The 19,422-nt window shown below is 45.2% G+C and overlaps 1 protein-coding gene across 1 annotated transcript in view; it reads right to left on the bottom strand.

The window, feature by feature from the left end:
- Window positions 1–19,422, bottom strand: part of cnksr1 (connector enhancer of kinase suppressor of Ras 1) — a 90,170-nt gene that overhangs the window by 15,484 nt on the left and 55,264 nt on the right. Inside the window, exons 9-15 of the mRNA XM_029730729.1 lie at window positions 18,831–18,916; window positions 13,971–14,110; window positions 13,171–13,313; window positions 12,979–13,012; window positions 12,585–12,760; window positions 10,369–10,442; window positions 7,242–7,313 (exon numbers count right to left, since the gene is read on the bottom strand). Of these exons, the coding sequence (XP_029586589.1) occupies window positions 7,242–7,313; window positions 10,369–10,442; window positions 12,585–12,760; window positions 12,979–13,012; window positions 13,171–13,313; window positions 13,971–14,110; window positions 18,831–18,916 (725 nt within the window). The remainder of the gene's footprint in view (window positions 1–7,241; window positions 7,314–10,368; window positions 10,443–12,584; window positions 12,761–12,978; window positions 13,013–13,170; window positions 13,314–13,970; window positions 14,111–18,830; window positions 18,917–19,422) is intronic.

Here is a 19,422-nt window from a genome sequence, read left to right as displayed (position 1 = left end):
ATTAAGACAATCACTAACCAAAACAGCAATAGACAAGGCATATTGACATTAGGGAGGCATGTGTAGCCGAGCCGAGTGATCAAAGGGTCCAATGAGTAGCAATAGGTGAGTCAGAAGGCCGATTCAGTAGTCGCTATTACGCTAGGCGAGCTGGAGATACGGTGATTCAGACAGCTAGCGGACCGCGGCTAGCAGATAGGTCTTCGGCGACGTCGCAACGGAAGAGCCAGTTGAGACCACCTCGGACCATTACGTTGGCAGACCAGTCGTGATGGATCGACGGGGCTCCATGTCGGCAGTAAAGGGATCAGGCCAATTGGCAAAAGAGGTATTGCAGCCCAAGAAATTAGCTGGTGGACCTCTTTGGCTAGCCGGGAGATGGGCCTAGCTCAAGGCTAACTGGTGCTTGCTTCGGGACAGAGACGTTAGCCAGGAGTAGCCACTCGGATTGCAGCTAGCTAGCTGTGATTCTTCGGTGTAAAGGTTCAGAGCTTGCAGTAGGAATCCGGAGATGTGGTAGAGAAAAAGCAGTCCAATATGCTCTGGGTTGATATTGCGCTGTGCAGACTGGCAGGTATTGACTGAGCTGAGGCTGGCTGGTGTCCGACTTAACGGTGAAGACCGCTAGCAGTGGCCAACTGACTACTAGCTAGTAGCTAGTTAGCTGGTTAGCTTCTGATGGGGGTTCCGGTTCTTAAGTATAAAAATAGCAGATCCGTACCACATTGGGTGAGGCGGGTTGCAGACAAGGGTATATTCAGTCCATAGATGCAAAGTGAGATTAAAATATATACGGAAAGAAATGAGGACAACAATATTTACACGGGACAAGTCAAAACACACGTCCGACTGCTACGCCATCTTGGAAAAGCTTCATAAAGCTAGTAGGAGTTCTGATCTAGGATCAGTTTCGCCTTGTAGATCATAATGAATAAGATTATATGGATCTGATCCTCGATCTGCACTTAGAACATAAATACTTTCAACTGGAACAACCCTTGTACTATGTAATTCTCTGGCCGTTTCTGTAGTTCTGACAAACCAACACTAGGTGGCAGCATAGACTATCATAGACTATCATATATGCTCAGTAGTCTTGAGGTAGCCTACCTCGCTTTACCTCACCTGAAACTATCAGTGGCCCGCCAACAAACTGTCAGTGGCCTGTCAACAAACTATCAGTGGCCTGTCAACAAACTATCAGTGGCCTGTGTGGTAGAGATAATGCCACTGCCTTAAAATGTGTGCATTCGTATTTGTGGGAGAGAGAGAGAAAGAGGGAGAAAGAGAAGACCAGATCGTGGCACACAGACAGAGACAACATCTGTATAACGTTTCAGAGCCAGACAGAGACCGCAATGGAGAGATTCAGTCGAGTGTTGTCTCCATCACACAGCTGTGGTGTGTGTGTGGTGTGCGTATGGTGTGTGTGGTATGTGTATGGTGTGTGTGGTATGTGTATGGTGTGTGTGGTATGTGTATGGTGTGTGTGGTATGTGGTGTCAAACAACAACAGACATTATTCTATCATAATGTTCCAGTATATTCAAATCACTGGGACGTCTCCGTCATCGTTTCTATGGGGAATCCTCGGTTGTGTATTTCCTGCCAGGCTTTCTTATATTAATCATTAAAATATGCAGGAGGCCTGTAGGGAAGAGAACAGCGTATGTGTATGTGTGTGTGTGTGTATTAGCAGTGTAGATTGGAACTAGGAGTTGGAACCCAAAGTTATTTTCCAATCTGAACAGAACAATGATTTTTTTCATTCTGTTCCACTGTTCCGACCAGCTAAATACAATTCTGAACCGGTTCGAACCCCGAAAAAAGTACTGGTTTATATCATTCCTTTCTGTTCCGTTTTAAACCTCTGAAATCATTTTATGTTGTTGTTACATTTAGCTCGACATTAAATTCCTTCACCAATCATGCAGTGTGGATAGGGCAATGGACCGTGCAAACTATAGTTCAATGAGTTGTTTACATGTGTGATGGAAAGACAAGTGTAGGGTGCGAGAGGCAACTGAAATTTTGCGGGTGGGGATCCGCTATTGGCTCTTTGAATTGTCAATAGAAGTCGAAAGATAGCATTTTGCTGTTGCCACGATGACGTCACAGCACCAATTTGCCTGGCTGCGGTACAGCTGCGGTCCCCAACGTAGCATTTTTCAGCTGGCAGGCAGACACTGGAAGAAGTTTCTGAGTGACAGAGGGAGGGCTTTGCATAGGTGCTTTGTTGCAAGATGGCACTGACAGAGATGGTCACCTCGCTTCGAGTCCTTAGGAAACTATGCAGTATTTTGTTTTTTTTAATCTATTATTTCTTACATTGTTAGCCCAGAAAATCTTAAGTGTTATTACATACAGCCGGGAATAACTATTGCATATAAGAGCGACGTCAACTCACCAACATTACGACCAGAAATATGACTTTCCTGAAGCAGATCGTTTGTTCGGGCCATTGGATCTAATCCCAGAGGCCGACCCAAAACAACACCGCCACAGAAGGGTAGACGGAGCGGCCTCCTGGTCAGACTTCGGAGGCGTACACACCACCCACCGCTTCCGAGTATATTACTCGCCAATGTCCAGTCTCTAGACAACAAGGTGGACGAAATTAGGGAAAGGGTTGCCTTCCATAGAGACATCAGAGATTGTAACATTCTCTGTTCACGGAAACATGGCTCTCTCGGGATATGTTGTCGGAGTCTGTACAGCCACCGGGTTTCTTCATGCGTCGCTCGGACAGAAATAAACATCTCTCTGGGAAGAAGAAGGGCGGGGGTGTATGCTTCATGATTAACGACTCATGGTGTAATAACAACATACAGGAACGCAAGTCCTTTTGATCACCTGACCTAGAATTCCTTACAATCAAATGCCGAACACATTATCTCCCAAGAGAATTCTCTTCGATTATAGTCACAGCTGTGTATACCCCCCCCCCTCAAGGAACTTCACTGGACTCTATGTAAACTGGAAACCATATATCCTGATGCTGCATTTATTGTAGCTGGGGATTTTAACAAAGCTAACTTGAGAACAGGGCTACCTAAATTGTATCAGCACATTGACTGTAGCACGCGAGCATGCAATACACTGGACCACTGCTACTCTAACTTTAGAGATGCATACAAGGCCCTCCCCCGCCCGACCACAACTCCATTTTGCTCCTACCATCCTACAGGCAGAAACTCAAAACAGTATGTACCCTTGACTAGAACCATTCAACGCTGGTCTGACCAATCGGAATCCACGCTTCAAGATTGTAATGATCACGCGGACTGGAAAATGTTCCGGGAAGCCTCAGAGAATAACATCAATTTCTACGCTGACTCGGTGAGTGAGTTTATAAGGAACTGCATAGGAGATGTTGTACCCACTGTGACTATTAAAACCTACCCTAACCAGAAACAGTGGATAGATGGCAGCATTCGCGCTGAAAGCGCGAACCACCACATTCAACCATGGAAAGATGACTAGGAATATGGCTGAATGTAAACAGTGTAGTTATTCCTTCCGCAAGGCAATCAAACAAGCGTAATGCCGGTATAGGGACAAGGTGGAGTCGCAATTCAATGGCTCAGACACAAGACTTATGTAGCAGGGTCTACAGACAATCACGGACTACAAAAAGAAAACCAGCCATGTCACGGACACCGACGTCTTGCTTCCAGACAAACTAAAACAACTTCTTTGCCTGCTTTGAGGATAATACAGTGCCACCAATGCGGCCTGCTACCAAAGACTGCGGCCCCCCCTCTCCTTCTCCGTGGCCGACGTAAGTAAGACATTTAAACGTGTTAACCCTTGCAAGGCTGCTGGCCCAGATGGCACCCCTAGCCGCGTCATCAGAGCATGCGCAGACCAGCTGGCTGGTGTGTTTACAGACATATTCAATTGCTCCCTATCCCAGTCTGCTGTCCCCACATGCTTCAAGATGGCCACCATTGTTCCTGTACCCAAGAAGGCAACGATAACTGAACTAAATGACTATTGCCCCGTAGCACTCACTTCTGTCATCATGAAGTGCTTTGAGAGACTAGTCAAGGATCATATCGCTTCCACCTTACCTGCCACCCTAGCTAGACCCACTTCAATTTGCTTACCACCCCAATAGGTCCACAGACTATGCAATCACCATCACACTGCACACTGCCCTATTCCATCTGGACAAGAGGAATACCTATGTAAGAATGCTGTTAATTGACTACAGCTCAGCATTCAGCACCATAGTAGCCTCCAAGCTCATCATTAAGCTTGAGGCCCTGGGTCTCAACCCTGCCCTGTGCAATTGGGTCCTGGACTTCCTGATGGGCCGCCCCCAGGTGGTGATGGTAGGAAACAACATCTACACTCCGCTGATCCTCAACACTGGGTGCGTGCTCAGCCCTCTCCTGTACTCCCTGTTCACCCATGACTGCACGGCCATGCACACCTCCAACTCAATCATCAAGTTTGCAGACGACACAACAGTAGTGGGCTTGATTACCAACAACGACGAGACGGCCTACAGGGAGGAGGTGAAGGCACTCAGAGTATGGTGTCAGGAAAACAATCTCACACTCAACGTCAACAAAACAAAGGAGATGATCGTGGACTTCAGGAAACAGCAGAGGGAGCACCCCCCTATCCTCATCGACGGGACAGTAGTGGAGAAGGTGGAAAGTTAACTTCCTTAGTGTACACATCACAGACAAACTGAAATGGTCAACCCACACAGACAGTGAGGTGAAGAAGGTGCAACAGCGCCTCTTCAACCTCAGGAGGCTGAAGAAATTTGGCTTGTCATCTAAAACCCTCACAAACTTTTACAGATGCACAATTGAGAGCACCCTGTCGGGCTGTATCGCCGCCTGGTACGGCAACTGCACCATCCTCAACCGCAAGGCTCTCCAGTGGGTGGTGTGGTCTGCACAATGCATCACCAGGGGCAAACTACCTGCCCTCCAGGACACCTACAGCACCCGATGTCACAGGAAGGCCAAAAAGATCATCAAGGACAAAAACCACCGAGCCACTGCCTGTTCACCCCACTACCATCCAGGAGATGAGGTCAGTACAGGTGCATCAAAGCTGGGACTGAGAGACAGCTTCTATCTCAAGGCCATTAGACTGTTAAACAGCCATCACTACCACAGAGAGGCTGTTGCCTACATACAGACTCAAATCATTAGCCAATTTAATAAATGGATCACTAGTCACTTAAAAAAATGACACTTTATTAATGTTTACATACAGTGGGGCAAAAAAGTATTTAGTCAGCCACCAATTGTGCAAGTTCTCCCACTTAAAAAGATGAGAGGCCTGTAATTTTCATCATAGGTACACTTCAACTATGACAGACAAAATGAGAAAAAAAATCCAGAAAATCACATTGTAGGATTTGTAATGAATTTATTTGCAAATTATGGTGGAAAATAAGTATTTGGTCAATAACAAAAGTTTATCTCAATACTTTGTTATATACCCTTTGTTGGCAATGACACAGGTTAAACGTTTTCTGTAAGTCTTCACAAGGTTTTCACACACTGTTGCTGGTATTTTGGCCCATTCCTCCATGCAGTTCTCCTCTAGAGCAGTGGTGTTTTGGGGCTGTCGCTGGGCAACACGGACTTTCAACTCCCTCCAAAGATTTTCTATGGCGTTGAGATCTGGAGACTGGCTAGGCCACTCCAGGACCTTGAAATGCTTCTTACGAAGCCACTGCTTCGTTGCCCGGGCGGTGTGTTTGGGATCATTGTCACGCTGAAAGACCCAGCCACGTTTCATCTTCAATGCTCTTGCTGATGGAAGGAGATTTTCACTCAAAATCTCACAATACATGGCCCCATTCATTCTTTCCTTTACATGGATCAGTCGTCCTGGTCCCTTTGCAGAAAAACAGCCCCAAAGCATGATGTTTCCACCCCAATGCTTCACAGTAGGTATGGTGTTCTGTGGATGCAACTCAGCATTTTTTGTCCTCCAAACACGACGAGTTGAGTTTTTACCAAAAAGTTATATTTTGGTTTCATCTGACCATATGACATTCTCCCAATCCTCTTCTGGATCATCCAAATACTCTCTAGCAAACTTCAGACGGGCCTGGACATGTACTGGCTTAAGCAGGGGGACACGTCTGGCGGCGTAGTGTGTTACTGATGGTAGGCTTTCCTACTTTGGTCATTTTGACCCCACGGGGTGAGATCTTACGTGGAGCCCCAGATCGAGGGAGATTATCAGTGGTCTTGTATGTCTTCCATTTCCTAATAATTGCTCCCACAGTTGATTTCTTCAAACCAAGCTGCTTACCTATTGCAGATTCAGTCTTCCCAGCCTGGTGCAGGTCTACAATTTTGTTTCTGGTGTCCTTTGACAGATCTTTGGTCTTGGCCATAGTGGAGTTTGGAGTGCGACTGTTTGAGGTTGTGGACAGGTGTCTTTTATACCGATAACAAGTTCAAACAGTTGCTATTAATACAGGTAATGAGTGGAGGACAGAGGAGCCTCTTAAAGAAGAAGTTACAGGTCTGTGAGAGCCAGAAATCTTGCTTGTTTGTAGGTGACCAAATACTTATTTTACACCATCATTTGCAAATAAATTCATTAAAAATCCTACAATGTGATTTTCTGGATTTTTTTCTTCTAATTTTGTCTGTCATAGTTGACGTGTACCTATGATGAAAATTACAGGCCTCTCTCATCTTTTTAAGTGGGAGAACTTGCACAATTGGTGGCTGACTAAATACTTTTTTGCCCCACTGTATCTTCCATTACTCATCTCATATGTATATACTGTATTTTATTACATCTATTACATCTTGCCTATGCCGCTCGGTCATCGCTCATCCATATATTTCAGTGTACACATTCTTCTTCCATCCTTTTACAATTGCGTGTATTAGGTAGTTGTTGTGAAACTGTTAGATTACTTGTTAGATATTACTGCACTGTCGGAACTAGAAGCACAAGCATTTCGCTACACTCGCATTAACATCTGCTAACCATGTGTATGTGACCAATAAAATTTGATTTGATTTGTGTTTTTTGTGGAACTAGAAAAAAATGCCCTGAATGTAAAATAACGTTTTTAACAGGTTCCCATGCTTTTAAAATAATGGTTCTGTTCTGGAACAGTATAGATCACTTTCATTCCAGCTTCTGATTCTGTTAATTGAAAAATTATCTTATTTTTTGGTTTTCGGTTCTATTCCCTGAACCGGTTCCAACCAGATGTGTTCATAATTCGTCACACCTACTTGGTCATGTCATTGACATTCTCGGCGGCGAAGAAGAAAGTCTGGAAGCGCTGGTGGCACATTTGGAAGACACTGGGGAGAGAGAAAGAAAGACAGACACAGACAGACAGGAGGAGAGAGAGAGAGCGGGGAAGAGAGAGATGGGCAGTTAGGAATGTGGTGGCTAATTTCTGCATTACCAAATGAGGAGAGTTACAAACACACCAGTCCGAGTTAACTACATCTTTAATAATTAAGATACTTTTGCAAAAGCACTTGACCTTTAATGATGCCATTGAAAAGGGAAGGTTCCAACACAATGGCTACTGAGATATTTTATACCCAAGAATCCACCCCTTCAACGTACATTGACGAACCACAGATACATAGAATGGGTCACAAGGTTAAGTTTTGTATGAAAAGATATCTATAAAACACAGCAGACAGCAACTGCTATCTCAACAGTGTTCATTATATAGACCAGTGTCTGGTCTCCCTAGAACCGCCCCTCCCTGGTACGGTATTGAACATAACTATTAGCTCAGGTCCTCTGGAATGCTTTTTAGGCGTTCTTATCAAAATACACCATAAATCTCCTCTATCAGTGCTATCTCATAGAGGTCCATCCTCAGTAAGACACCTCTTGTTCCCACTCCTGGACAAGCTCACTGAGGGGAGTGACCTGCGCACAGACATTGTGGAGACAAATAATTGGTTCCCCATTAATCACACCATCCCTTCACATGGTTTAAGAATAGGTAAAGACATTCACATATGAAGACAATATTTCATTCTGTCCTCCTCTCTTGCTGATATTCTGCATAGCAACAGAGACATGTAAAAAACAAGTCTGACTTCTCCCTGGGCCCCAAGTGACTGAGCCCCAGCTAAGGGAAACGTGCAACTGAAACATACCAGAGTCCAAAGGACACTTTCTAATGACAAGTATCTCACATAAGCATCTTATACTAATAAAACATCTTAATTATCTATGTTACCCAACTAATTCTGATTCATCCACCACAGGATTCTGGGATATTAAATTGCTATTTGAACCCAGATGTGACTACAGTACGGCTGTATTCATAAAACCTCTTAGAGTAAAAGTGCTATTCTAGGATCTGTTTAGTATTTTAGATCATAATTACATGGGTCATTTTTATTTAACTAGGTAAGCAAGATAAGAACAAATTCTTATTTACAAAGAAGGCCTAGAAACAGTGGGTTAACTGCCTTGTTCAGGGGCTGAACGACCGATTTTTACCTTGTCAGCTGGGGATTCGATCTAGCAACCTTTCGGTTACTGGCCAGGTCCTAAATCACTTACAGTTGAAGTCGGAAGTTTACATACACCTTAGCCAAATACATTTAAACTCAGTTTTCACCATTCCTGACATTTAATCCTAGTAAAATGTACCTGTCTTAGGTCAGTTAGGATCACCACTTCATTTTAAGAATGTGAAATGTCAGAATAATAGTAGAGAGAATGATTTATTTCAGCTTTTATTTCTTTCATCACATTCCCTGTGGGTCAGAAGTTTACATACACTCAATTAGTATTTGGTAGCATTGCCTTTAAATTGTTTAACTTGGGTCAAATGTTTCCGGTAGCAATCCACAAGCTTCCCACAATAATTTGGGTGAATTTTGGCCCAATCCTCCTGACAGAGCTGGTGTAACTGAGTCAGGTTTGTAGGCCTCATTCCTCACACACGCTTTTTCAGCAAAGTTTCTATAGGATTGAGGTCAGGGCTTTGTGATAGCCACTCCAATACCTTGACTTTGTTGTCCTTAAGCCATTTTGCCACAACTTTGGAAGTATGCTTGGGGTCATTGTCCATTTGGAAGACCCATTTGCAACCAAACTTTAACTTCCTGACTGATGTCTTGAGATGTTGCTTCAATATATCCACATAATTTTCCTCCCTCATGATGTCATCTATTTTGTGAAGTGCACCAGTCCCTCCTACAGCAAAGCACCCCCACAACATGATGCTGCCACCCCCGTGCTTCACGGTTGGGATGGTGTTCTTCGGCTTGCAAGCCTCCCCCTTTTCCTCCAAACATAACCATGGTCATTATGGCCAAACAATTCTATTTTTGTTTCATCAGACCAGAGGACAGTTCTCCAAAAAGTATGATCTTTGTCCCCATGTGCAGTTGCAAACAGTAGTTTGGCTTTTTTATGGCGGTGTAGGAGCAGTGGCTTCTCCTTCCTGAGTGGCCTTTCAGGTTATGTCGATATAGGACTCGTTTTACTGTGGATAAAGATACTTTTGTACTTATTTCCTACAGCATCTTCACAAGGTCCTTTGCTGTTGTTCTGTACGTTCATCTCTAGGAGACAGAACGCGTCTCTTTCCTGAGCAGTATGACGGCTGCGTGGTCCCATGGTGTTCATACTTGCGTACTATTGCTTGTACAGATGAATGTGGTACCTTCAAGTGTTTGGAAATTGCTCCCAAGGATGAACCAGATTGTGGAGGTCCCCAATTTTTTTTTTTTGGCTGATTTCTTTTGATTTTCCCATGACGTCAAGCAAAGAGGCACTGAGTTTGAAGGTAGGCCTTGAAATACATCCACAGGTACACCTCCAATTGACTTAAATTATGTCAGAAGCTTCTAAAACCATGACATCATTTTCTGGAATTTTCCAAGCTGTTTAATGGCACAGTCAACTTAGTGTATGCAAACTTCTGACCCACTGGAATTGTGATACAGTGAATTATACAGTGGGGGAAAAAAGTATTTGAAATGCAAATCAATTTATAACATTTTTGACATGCGTTTTTCTGGATATTTTTGTTGTTATTCTGTCTCTCACTGTTCAAATAAACCTACCATTAAAATTATAGGCTGATCCTTTCTTTATCAGTGGGCAAACATACAAAATCGGCAGGGGATCTAATACTTTTTTCCCCACCACTGTAAGTGAAATAATCTGTCTGTTAACAATTGTTGGAAAAATGTCTTGTGTCATGCACAAAGTAGATGTCCTAACCGACTTGCCACAACTATAGTTTGTTAACAAGAAATTTGTGAAGTGGTCGAAAAACGAGTTTTGATGACTCCAACCTAAGTGTATGTAAACTTCCAACTTCAACTGTATCTCATCACACTAGACACTTCATGTGGCAAAGGTACTCACTACTTCCTCTTGTGTTCTCCTGCGCTCTCTATGTTGTAGCTGGAGATATGAACCAGGCCCTCTGCTTTCTCCTCCTGGCAATGACAAACAAATAAATAGGTTAAATCAACCACAACTACTGCTGCCATGATAGTAAGTAAGTAGCCTTGTCCGAGCCAACACGGCCCACAGGGCAGGACCCTATTTCCTGTTTCTGTAGCGTGAGACAGCTTGATGTACAAGTACACCCCCTGGACGCTAGTCTACCACTGTGCCTTACCCCCCATTAAAGTCTGCAGGGGATCGAACCCCCAACCTTCCAATCTCAGGGCGGACACTGGGGCGCTGCTGCCATGATAGCCTGGTTAAACCAGACTGAACCCTACAAGCACAGTGTTCTCTCTGGCTTACCCAGGCTACTTATCACAATAAACAGGGTCTAAAAGACAGAGAGAATGACAAAAATCACACTGCACAGTGGAAACCTGTTTAGGCTGATAAAACAGAACTGTGTACAACCACATGCAAATAATACTATCACTGTGAGACATGATATTATTGGGCCTCTATAACATTACGTGCATAATGATATGCTAATATGATATAATAATATCATATTGTCTATTATCAGCTGGAGCCAGCCCAAGGACTTGAGGTGAAAGTAGCTTTCATAGCTGACACAATTGCACTTTAACTGTACATTGACGTGAGCAGATCCCCTGTCAATTCAAAAAGACAAATAAACATTAAAGTTAAATAGGTGTATTTCAGTGATGTGAAAAATTCAGAACGTTGCCGATAGAAATGTAATGAATAGAGTCGCCGTGATTCCCGATTCATCGTGATGCACAATGTTCTCTTCCTCACAATGCATTTCTATCTGAATGGTCAGTAATGTTGCACCATCCTGAACAACCATTGTTCTGTCCCTGTTACCATGTTCTAGAAGTAAACCTATGATAAAGTAGCATACTGGATTGTGTAGGTCTGTGTATAGAGCCATTTGTTTTGTTTACAAGTAACCATCATGGTTGAGCGTTGTGCAGGCATCCCGACATCAAAAAGCTCTGTAGCTCAAGATTCTTTCATATTTTGTATTTTACTTTATGTCACTAGGCAAATCAGTTAAGAACAGATTCTTATTTACAATGACGGTCTAGGAACATTGGGTTAACTGTCTTGTTCAGGGGCAGAACAACATATTTTTACCATGTCAGCTCGGGAATTCGATCTTGCAACCTTTCGGTTACTAGTCCAACGCTCTAACCACTAGGCTACCTGCTGGTTACTAGTCCAACGCTCTAACCACTAGGCTACCTGCTGGTTACTAGTCCAACGCTCTAACCACTAGGCTACCTGCTGGTTACTAGTCCAACGCTCTAACCACTAGGCTACCTGCTGGTTACTAGTCCAACGCTCTAACCACTAGGCTACCTGCTGGTTACTAGTCCAACGCTCTAACCACTAGGCTACCTACTGGTTACTAGTCCAACGCTCTAACCACTAGGCTACCTGCTGGTTACTAGTCCAACGCTCTAACCACTAGGCTACCTGCTGGTTACTAGTCCAACGCTCTAACCACTAGGCTACCTGCTGGTTACTAGTCCAACGCTCTAACCACTAGGCTACCTGCTGGTTACTAGTCCAACGCTCTAACCACTAGGCTACCTGCTGGTTACTAGTCCAACGCTCTAACCACTAGGCTACCTGCTGGTTACTAGTCCAACGCTCTAACCACTAGGCTACCTGCCTCCCTGAGTCTGAACCTTGACGAACCACAAAAACACCAGACTGATGGCTATAGCTATGATCAACAAGTATATTATTCTTCTGGGTTTATCTACCTCTATTTGGGATATTTTATCTTTCCTCGCTGGCTTGGTAGTTTACTAGGTTATCAATCCTCTGATGCACATTTGTGATGTTGTAGACGATAACCATCTGATTACGTTTTGTTAACTTGTATGAGCTGTATTTGAAGTTACACAATATTTTATCAACAGAGAACTTTCTGATTCCCAATTGCTCAGCTTTTCATGGCACAGAGTCCATATGTATACCATCCTTTTTCCTGTCCTTTTTTGTTGGAGGAAGGGATAGGGGTGGGGGGGTTGGAGGTTCTCCAACTATCCTAGTTCCTCTTCTGCATGTGCCAACCCTCTCCTACACGTACAGCATCCCATCTATCCACAATGATTTCTATTAGCAACGATGAGGTAATAAATGAATGTGTTCACCTGCTGGCTGGTATACCAGTAGAGAGTGGGGCCCTTGAGGACGAACCAGAAGCGCTGCCATTTCTGGGTCATGAACACGCTGCTCTCCTTCCTCTTCTTCCACAGCCAGCCGTCACAGTCGGGCTGAACCAGCTCACGACACGACACACGTCGCCTGCTCGTCGCTGTACTCTTGCCTGGGGGGGAGGGAGGGAGCGGAGAGAGAGAGAACAGAGAGGGGGAGAGAGAACAGAGAGGGGAAGGATAGAAGATTGATAGAGGAGAGAGGAAGAGAGGAAGAGAGGGAGAGAGAGAGAGAGAGAGAGAGAGAGAGAGAGAGAGAGAGAGAGAGAGAGAGTAAATACAGAATCTAAATAAGGAAGGTTGGGAAAATTCGACTAAACCAAAGACCTACCTTTTGTAGACATCTTTTTTGGTTCTTTATCCTCCTAAAAGGGGAAAACAGAACAGTCTTATTCAAATGTTCAAGTCTAAATTGTGTCTGCAACTACAGCATGGAAAAAATCTGTGACGAAACACCAAAATCAGTTAAATTCATTTTCTATGTGAAATGAATGAGGAAACAGAGGGTGTGTTTTTCGCTCACCCCGTGTCCGCCCATCTCAGGGCAGGAACTGATGCTAGCTCTGGTTAGCTCTAGTACCCGGGGGGACGGACTACTGGGGGGCGCAGAGCCCTCTCCCCTGGGCCTGGGGCTGAACCTGGACCCCTTCAAACTATTGGTGTCTCCTAGGGAAAACACACACACACACACAGAAACACACACACACAGAAACACATACACACAGAAACACACACACACACACACGCACATACAGAAACACACACACACACACACACACACACACACACACACACACACACACACACACACATACAGACAGACAGAAACACACGCACACACATACACAGACAGAAACACACGCACACACAGAAACACACGCACACAGAAACACACGCACACAGAAACACACACAAACACAGGTGAGAAAACCTTTTATACGACAACTACGGTTAATATGGCCTTACCCGTCAATATCTCACAACTGTGTGTAACTAACATTTAGTCTCCAACAGTCCTACTTTAGCTGCTATTTATTTACTGGGGTCAGGTTCTCTCCAGTAACATACCAACTGGTTGTGGATGCCAGGACCCGGATAGGCTGTCTACAGAATCATGTTATGGGGATCAGCGGAGTACTTTGTTCTGATACTAAATGTAATGATAGCTACATAGCGACGCTTGTTCTAATGAAAACATTTAGGTGACTTTTATGATTATTTCTTACAAATGCCAGGTAGGCTAATCCTTCTAAAATATATCCTAATGACCTGTGTGACCTGGCACACCTTCTACCCAAATATGGTCATGTCTATGGTTCTGACCTGCAGACAGGGATGAGAGCTCCCCCTGGTGGTGGGAGTGTGAGGTGTATGTCACGCTGCTGTCCAATCCCCTGTCATTGGAGAGCTCCGACTCCTCCTGGCCCATGTGCTGGCTCACCACTGGCCCCTGAACCGCTGCCCTGCATACAGAGAGAGGGGACACACGTCATCACACTAACACCCTTATCACCCAGGCTCTACGGACAAAACACCACTATCTACACACATCACCCACGCTCTACTCTGCCCTCTGGATACTCTGTCCTCTGGGTGGCAGCCTTGTTCAACATCACCCACGCTCTCCTCTGCCCTCTGGATGGCAGCCTTGTTCAACACCACCCACGCTCTCCTCTGGATGGCAGCCTTGTTCAACACCACCCACGCTCTCCTCTGTCCTCTGGATACTCTGTCCTCTGGGTGGCAGCCTTGTTCAACATCACCCACGCTCTACTCTGCCCTCTGGATACTCTGTCCTCTGGATGGCAGCCTTGTTCAACACCACCCACGCTCTACTCTCTCCTCTGGGAGGCAGCCTTGTTCAACACCACCCACGCTCTACTCTGTCCTCTGGGTTGCAGCCTTGTTCAACACCACCCACGCTCTACTCTGTCCTCTGGATGGCAGCCTTGTTCAACACCACCCACGCTCTACTCTGTCCTCTGGATGGCAGCCTTGTTCAACACCACCCACACTCTACTCTGTCCTCTGGGTGGCAGCCTTGTTCAACACCACCCACGCTCTACTCTGTCCTCTGGATGGCAGCCTTGTTCAACACCACCCACGCTCTCCTCTGGATGGCAGCCTTGTTCAACACCACCCACGCTCTCCTCTGTATGGCAGCCTTGTTCAACACCACCCACACTCTACTCTGTCCTCTGGGTGGCAGCCTTGTTCAACACCACCCACGCTCTACTCTGTCCTCTGGATGGCAGCCTTGTTCAACACCACCCACGCTCTCCTCTGGATGGCAGCCTTGTTCAACACCACCCACGCTCTCCTCTGTCCTCTGGATGGCAGCCTTGTTCAACACCACCCACGCTCTCCTCTGGATGGCAGCCTTGTTCAACACCACCCACGCTCTCCTCTGGATGGCAGCCTTGTTCAACACCACCCACGCTCTACTCTGTCCTCTGGATGGCAGCCTTGTTCAACACCACCCACGCTCTCCTCTGGATGGCAGCCTTGTTCAACACCACCCACGCTCTCCTCTGGATGGCAGCCTTGTTCAACACCACCCACGCTCTCCTCTGGATGGCAGCCTTGTTCAACACCACCCACGCTCTCCTCTGCCCTATTGGGTGGCAGCCTTGTTCAACACCACCCACGCTCTCCTCTGTCCTCTGGGTGGCAGCCTTGTTCAACACCACCCACGCTCTACTCTGTCCTCTGGATGGCAGCCTTGTTCAACACCACCCACGCTCTCCTCTGCCCCTTGCATGGTCTCCACACCACTCACAGGGAGAAGGGGCACACTGTATCACACTACAGCATCACTAAAGAAGACTGGGAGGGGCCAACAACTAACACATTGCTATAAAAACCTGAAGCAGGAAATAAAAACATAACAAAGACGGGTTGGTTGTTTAGCAACAAAACAGAAGTGGATGGCTTACACTGTTGACAACAGGTCAACTATTTAGTCTCCAATGTTTATCCAAAACAAATATATTTCAGCCATATTAGCATAGATATGACATCAGTCAAAACAAGACATGGTATCAAGAACCAAATGAAACGAGTCAGTCACTTTACGACCCCCCCAGTCTGTCATCCAGGATGACAACACCCCACAGACTTCTGCTCCATAAAAGCCTGCGCATCATTTATGGTGACGTTGGCATCGAACACATCTATATCAAGTTAGGCTATTTTTAGAGGTCTGAACTAATAGCAATTTTAGATCATTGCACAGGTTATAAAAGCAATTGACAATCTCTCATTTTAGGGTGAATTTGTCCTTTAAAAATGCTCTTAAGTGTGAATCTATAATTTGAACTAAAACTTCTTAGTAGTCAGAACTAGTCTCAACTCCCATTGGATATCAGACTGAGTCAAATGTCTTTCAGGAATTAGCACAAAACGCAGTATAATTTAGTACTCTAACTCCCAGACCTCTGTTGGTTTCCAGTGAGTGTACTGTGGTCAATGACAGACTATGGCAGCCTTTACGGCATTTGCAACATGACTTTGTCACACAGCCAACGGTCCGTTACAGAGTCATGCTGCCTGTTGCCGACAGGTCAGTCAAGTCCATGCGAGAGGAAACATTTTGGATATTTCTTTTAAAAATCACCCATTATAGACAGGAAAATGCTTTAGACTCAAACTACTGTGGAGTTTCTGGCGTAAAAACGCTCTCTCCATTGAAAAATGCTCGATTTCATTTGATAAAGATAAAAAAATATGTTCAAATGGTTGTTTCAAAATGCTGTATTTCAACCAGTGGAGGCTGCTGAGGGGAGGATGGCTCATAATAATGGCTGGAACGGAGTGAATGGAATGGCATCAAACACATGAAAGGGAAAGGGGGGATACCTAGTCAGTTGTACAACTGAATGCAATCAAATGAAAAGTGTATTCCACATTTAACCCAAGCCCTCTGAATGTAGGAGCATTGGGAAAGTAACAGAGAGGTTGCTGGATCTAATCCCCGCGCTGACAAACCATGTGTTTGATTTGATACCATTCCACTTATTCCGCTCCAGTCATTACCACGAGTCCGTCCTCCCCAATTAAGGTGCCACCAACCTCCTGTGATTTCAACCCTATCTGAAGGAGTAGTAATACCGGTCTGATGTGTGTGTGTGTCTGATGTGTGTGTGTGTCCTGTGAGTTTGTGTGTCTCTGCACCCTCCACAGCAACTTGCCCAAGCCTCCCCCATTTCTCCTTCACACAAATCCAGATGCAAAACCTGGACCCCTACAAATCAGCTGGGCTAGACAATCTGGACCCTCTCTTTCTAAAATTATCCACCGTAATTGTTGCAGCTCCTATTACTAGTCTGTTCAACATCTCTTTCGTATCGTCTGAGATCCCCAAAGATCGGAAAGCTGCCGCGGTCATCCCCCTGTTCAAAGGGGGAGACAATCTAGACCCAAACTGTTATAGACCTATATCTATCCTACCCTGCCTTTCTAAGTTCTTCAAAAGCCAAGTTAACAAACAGATCACCGACCATTTCGAATCCCACCTTACATTCTCTGCTATGCAATCTGGTTTCCGAGCTGGTCATGGGTGCACCTCAGCCACGCTCAAGGTCCTAAACGATATTATAACCGCCATCGATAAAAGACAATACTGTGCAGCCGTATTCATCGACCTGGCCAAGGCTTTCGACTCTGTCAATCACCGCATTCTTATCGGCAGACTCAATAGCCTTGGTTTCTCAAATGATTGCCTCGCCTGGTTCACCAACTACTTCTCAGACAGAGTTCAATGTGTCAAATCGGAGGGCCTGTTGTCCGGACCTCTGGCAGTCTCTATGGGGGTGCCACAGGGTTCAATTCTCGGGCCGACTCTTTTCTCTGTATACATCAATGATGACGCTCTTGCTGCTGGTGAGTCTCTGATCCACCTCTACGCAGACGACACCATTCTGTATACATCTGGCCCTTCTTTGGACACTGTGTTAACTAACCTCCAGACGAGCTTCAATGCCATACAACTCTCCTTCCATGGCCTCCAACTGCTCTTAAATACAAGTAAAACTAAATGCATGCTCTTCAACCGATCACTGCCTGCACCAGCCACCCGTCTAGCATCACTACTCTGGACGGTTCTTACTTAGAATATGTGGACAACTACAAATACCTGGGTGTCTGGTTAGACTGTAAACTCTCCTTCCAGACTCACATTAAGCATCTCCAATCCAAAATTAAATCTAGAATTGGCATCCTATTTTGCAACAAAGCCTCCTTCACTCATGCTGCCAAACATACCCTTGTAAAACTGACTATCCTACCGAACCTTGACTTCGGCGATGTCATTTACAAAATAGCCTCCAACACTCTACTCAGCAAATTGGATGCAGTCTATCACAGTGCCATCTGTTTTGTCACCAAAGCCCCATATACTACCCATCACTGCGACCTGTATGCTCTCGTTGGCTGGCCCTCGCTACATATTCGTTGCCAAACCCACTGGCTCCAGGTCATCTATAAGTCTTTGCTAGGTAAAGCCCCGCCTTATCTCAGCTCACTGGTCACCATAGCAGCCCCTACCCATAGCACACGCTCCAGCAGGTATATCTCACTGATCATCCCCAAAGCCAATTCCTCGTTTGGCCGCCTTTCCTTCCAGTTCTCTGCTACCAATAACTGGAACGAATTGCAAAAATCACTGAAGCTGGAGACTCATATCTCACTCACTAACTTTAAGCATCAGCTGTCAGAGCAGCTCACAGATCATTGCACCTGTACACAGCCCATCTGTAAATCGCCCACCCAACTACCTCATCCCCATACTGTATTTATTTATTTATTTATCTTGCTCCTTTGCACCCCAGTATCTCTACTTGCACATTCATCTTCTGCACATCTATCACTCCAGTGTTTAATTGCTAAATGGTAATTATATCACCACTATGGCCTATTTATTGCCTTACCTCCCTAATCTTACTTAATTTGCACACCCTGTATATAGACTTTTCTATTGTGTTATTGACTGTACGTTTGTTTATGTGTAACTCTGTGTTGTTGTTTGTGTTGCACTGCTTTGCTTTATCTTGGCCAGGTCGCAGTTGTAAATGAGAACTTCTCAACTGGCCTACCTGGTTAAATAAAGGTGAAATAAAAAAATGTCTGATGTGTGTGAGTGTTGGATGTGTGTGTGTGTGTGTGTGTGTGTGTGTGTGTACTCACCTGAATGAAAGGGACCTGACCGAGGCTGCTACTCTCTCCAATACGGAGAATCTCTGATTGCCTTCCTCCTCTTCCTCTTCTTCTTCCTGAAAACCAGTCAGCATAGTGTGTTACCCCTCCGCCCACTCTGGTCACTTCAGATGAAGAGAGAAGGTGTGAAGTTGGAAACTGTGCATAGTTCCTTTTAATGTGTGTGTGTGTGAGTCTTTGTGAGAGTGTGTTGAGTGTGTTTGCGAGAGTGTGCTGTGTGTGTGCGCGTTTGTGAGAGTGTGTTGTGTGCGTGCGTTTCTGAGAGTGTATGTATGTGCGTGTGTTTGTGAGAGTGTGTGTGTGTGTGTGTGTGTGTGTGAGAGTGTTGTGTGTTTGTGAGAATGTGTTGTGTGTGTGCGTGCATTTGTGAGAGTGTGTGTGTGTGTGCGTGCGTTTGTGAGAGTGTGTGTGCGTTTGTGAGAGTGTATGTGTGTGTGTGTTTGTGAGAGTGTGTGTGTGAGAGAGTGTGTGTGAGAGTGTGTTGTTTGCGTGTGTTTCTGAGAGTGTGTTGTGTGTGCGTGCATTTGTGAGAGTGTGTGTGTGTGTGTGCGTGCGTTTGTGA

The sequence above is a fragment of the Salmo trutta genome, chromosome 33 (assembly GCF_901001165.1).
Source record: "Salmo trutta chromosome 33, fSalTru1.1, whole genome shotgun sequence".
Classification (NCBI taxonomy): Eukaryota; Metazoa; Chordata; class Actinopteri; order Salmoniformes; family Salmonidae; genus Salmo; species Salmo trutta.
The sequence above is the reverse complement of the archived record's forward strand: the minus strand, read 5'-3'. Positions and strand labels throughout refer to the sequence as shown.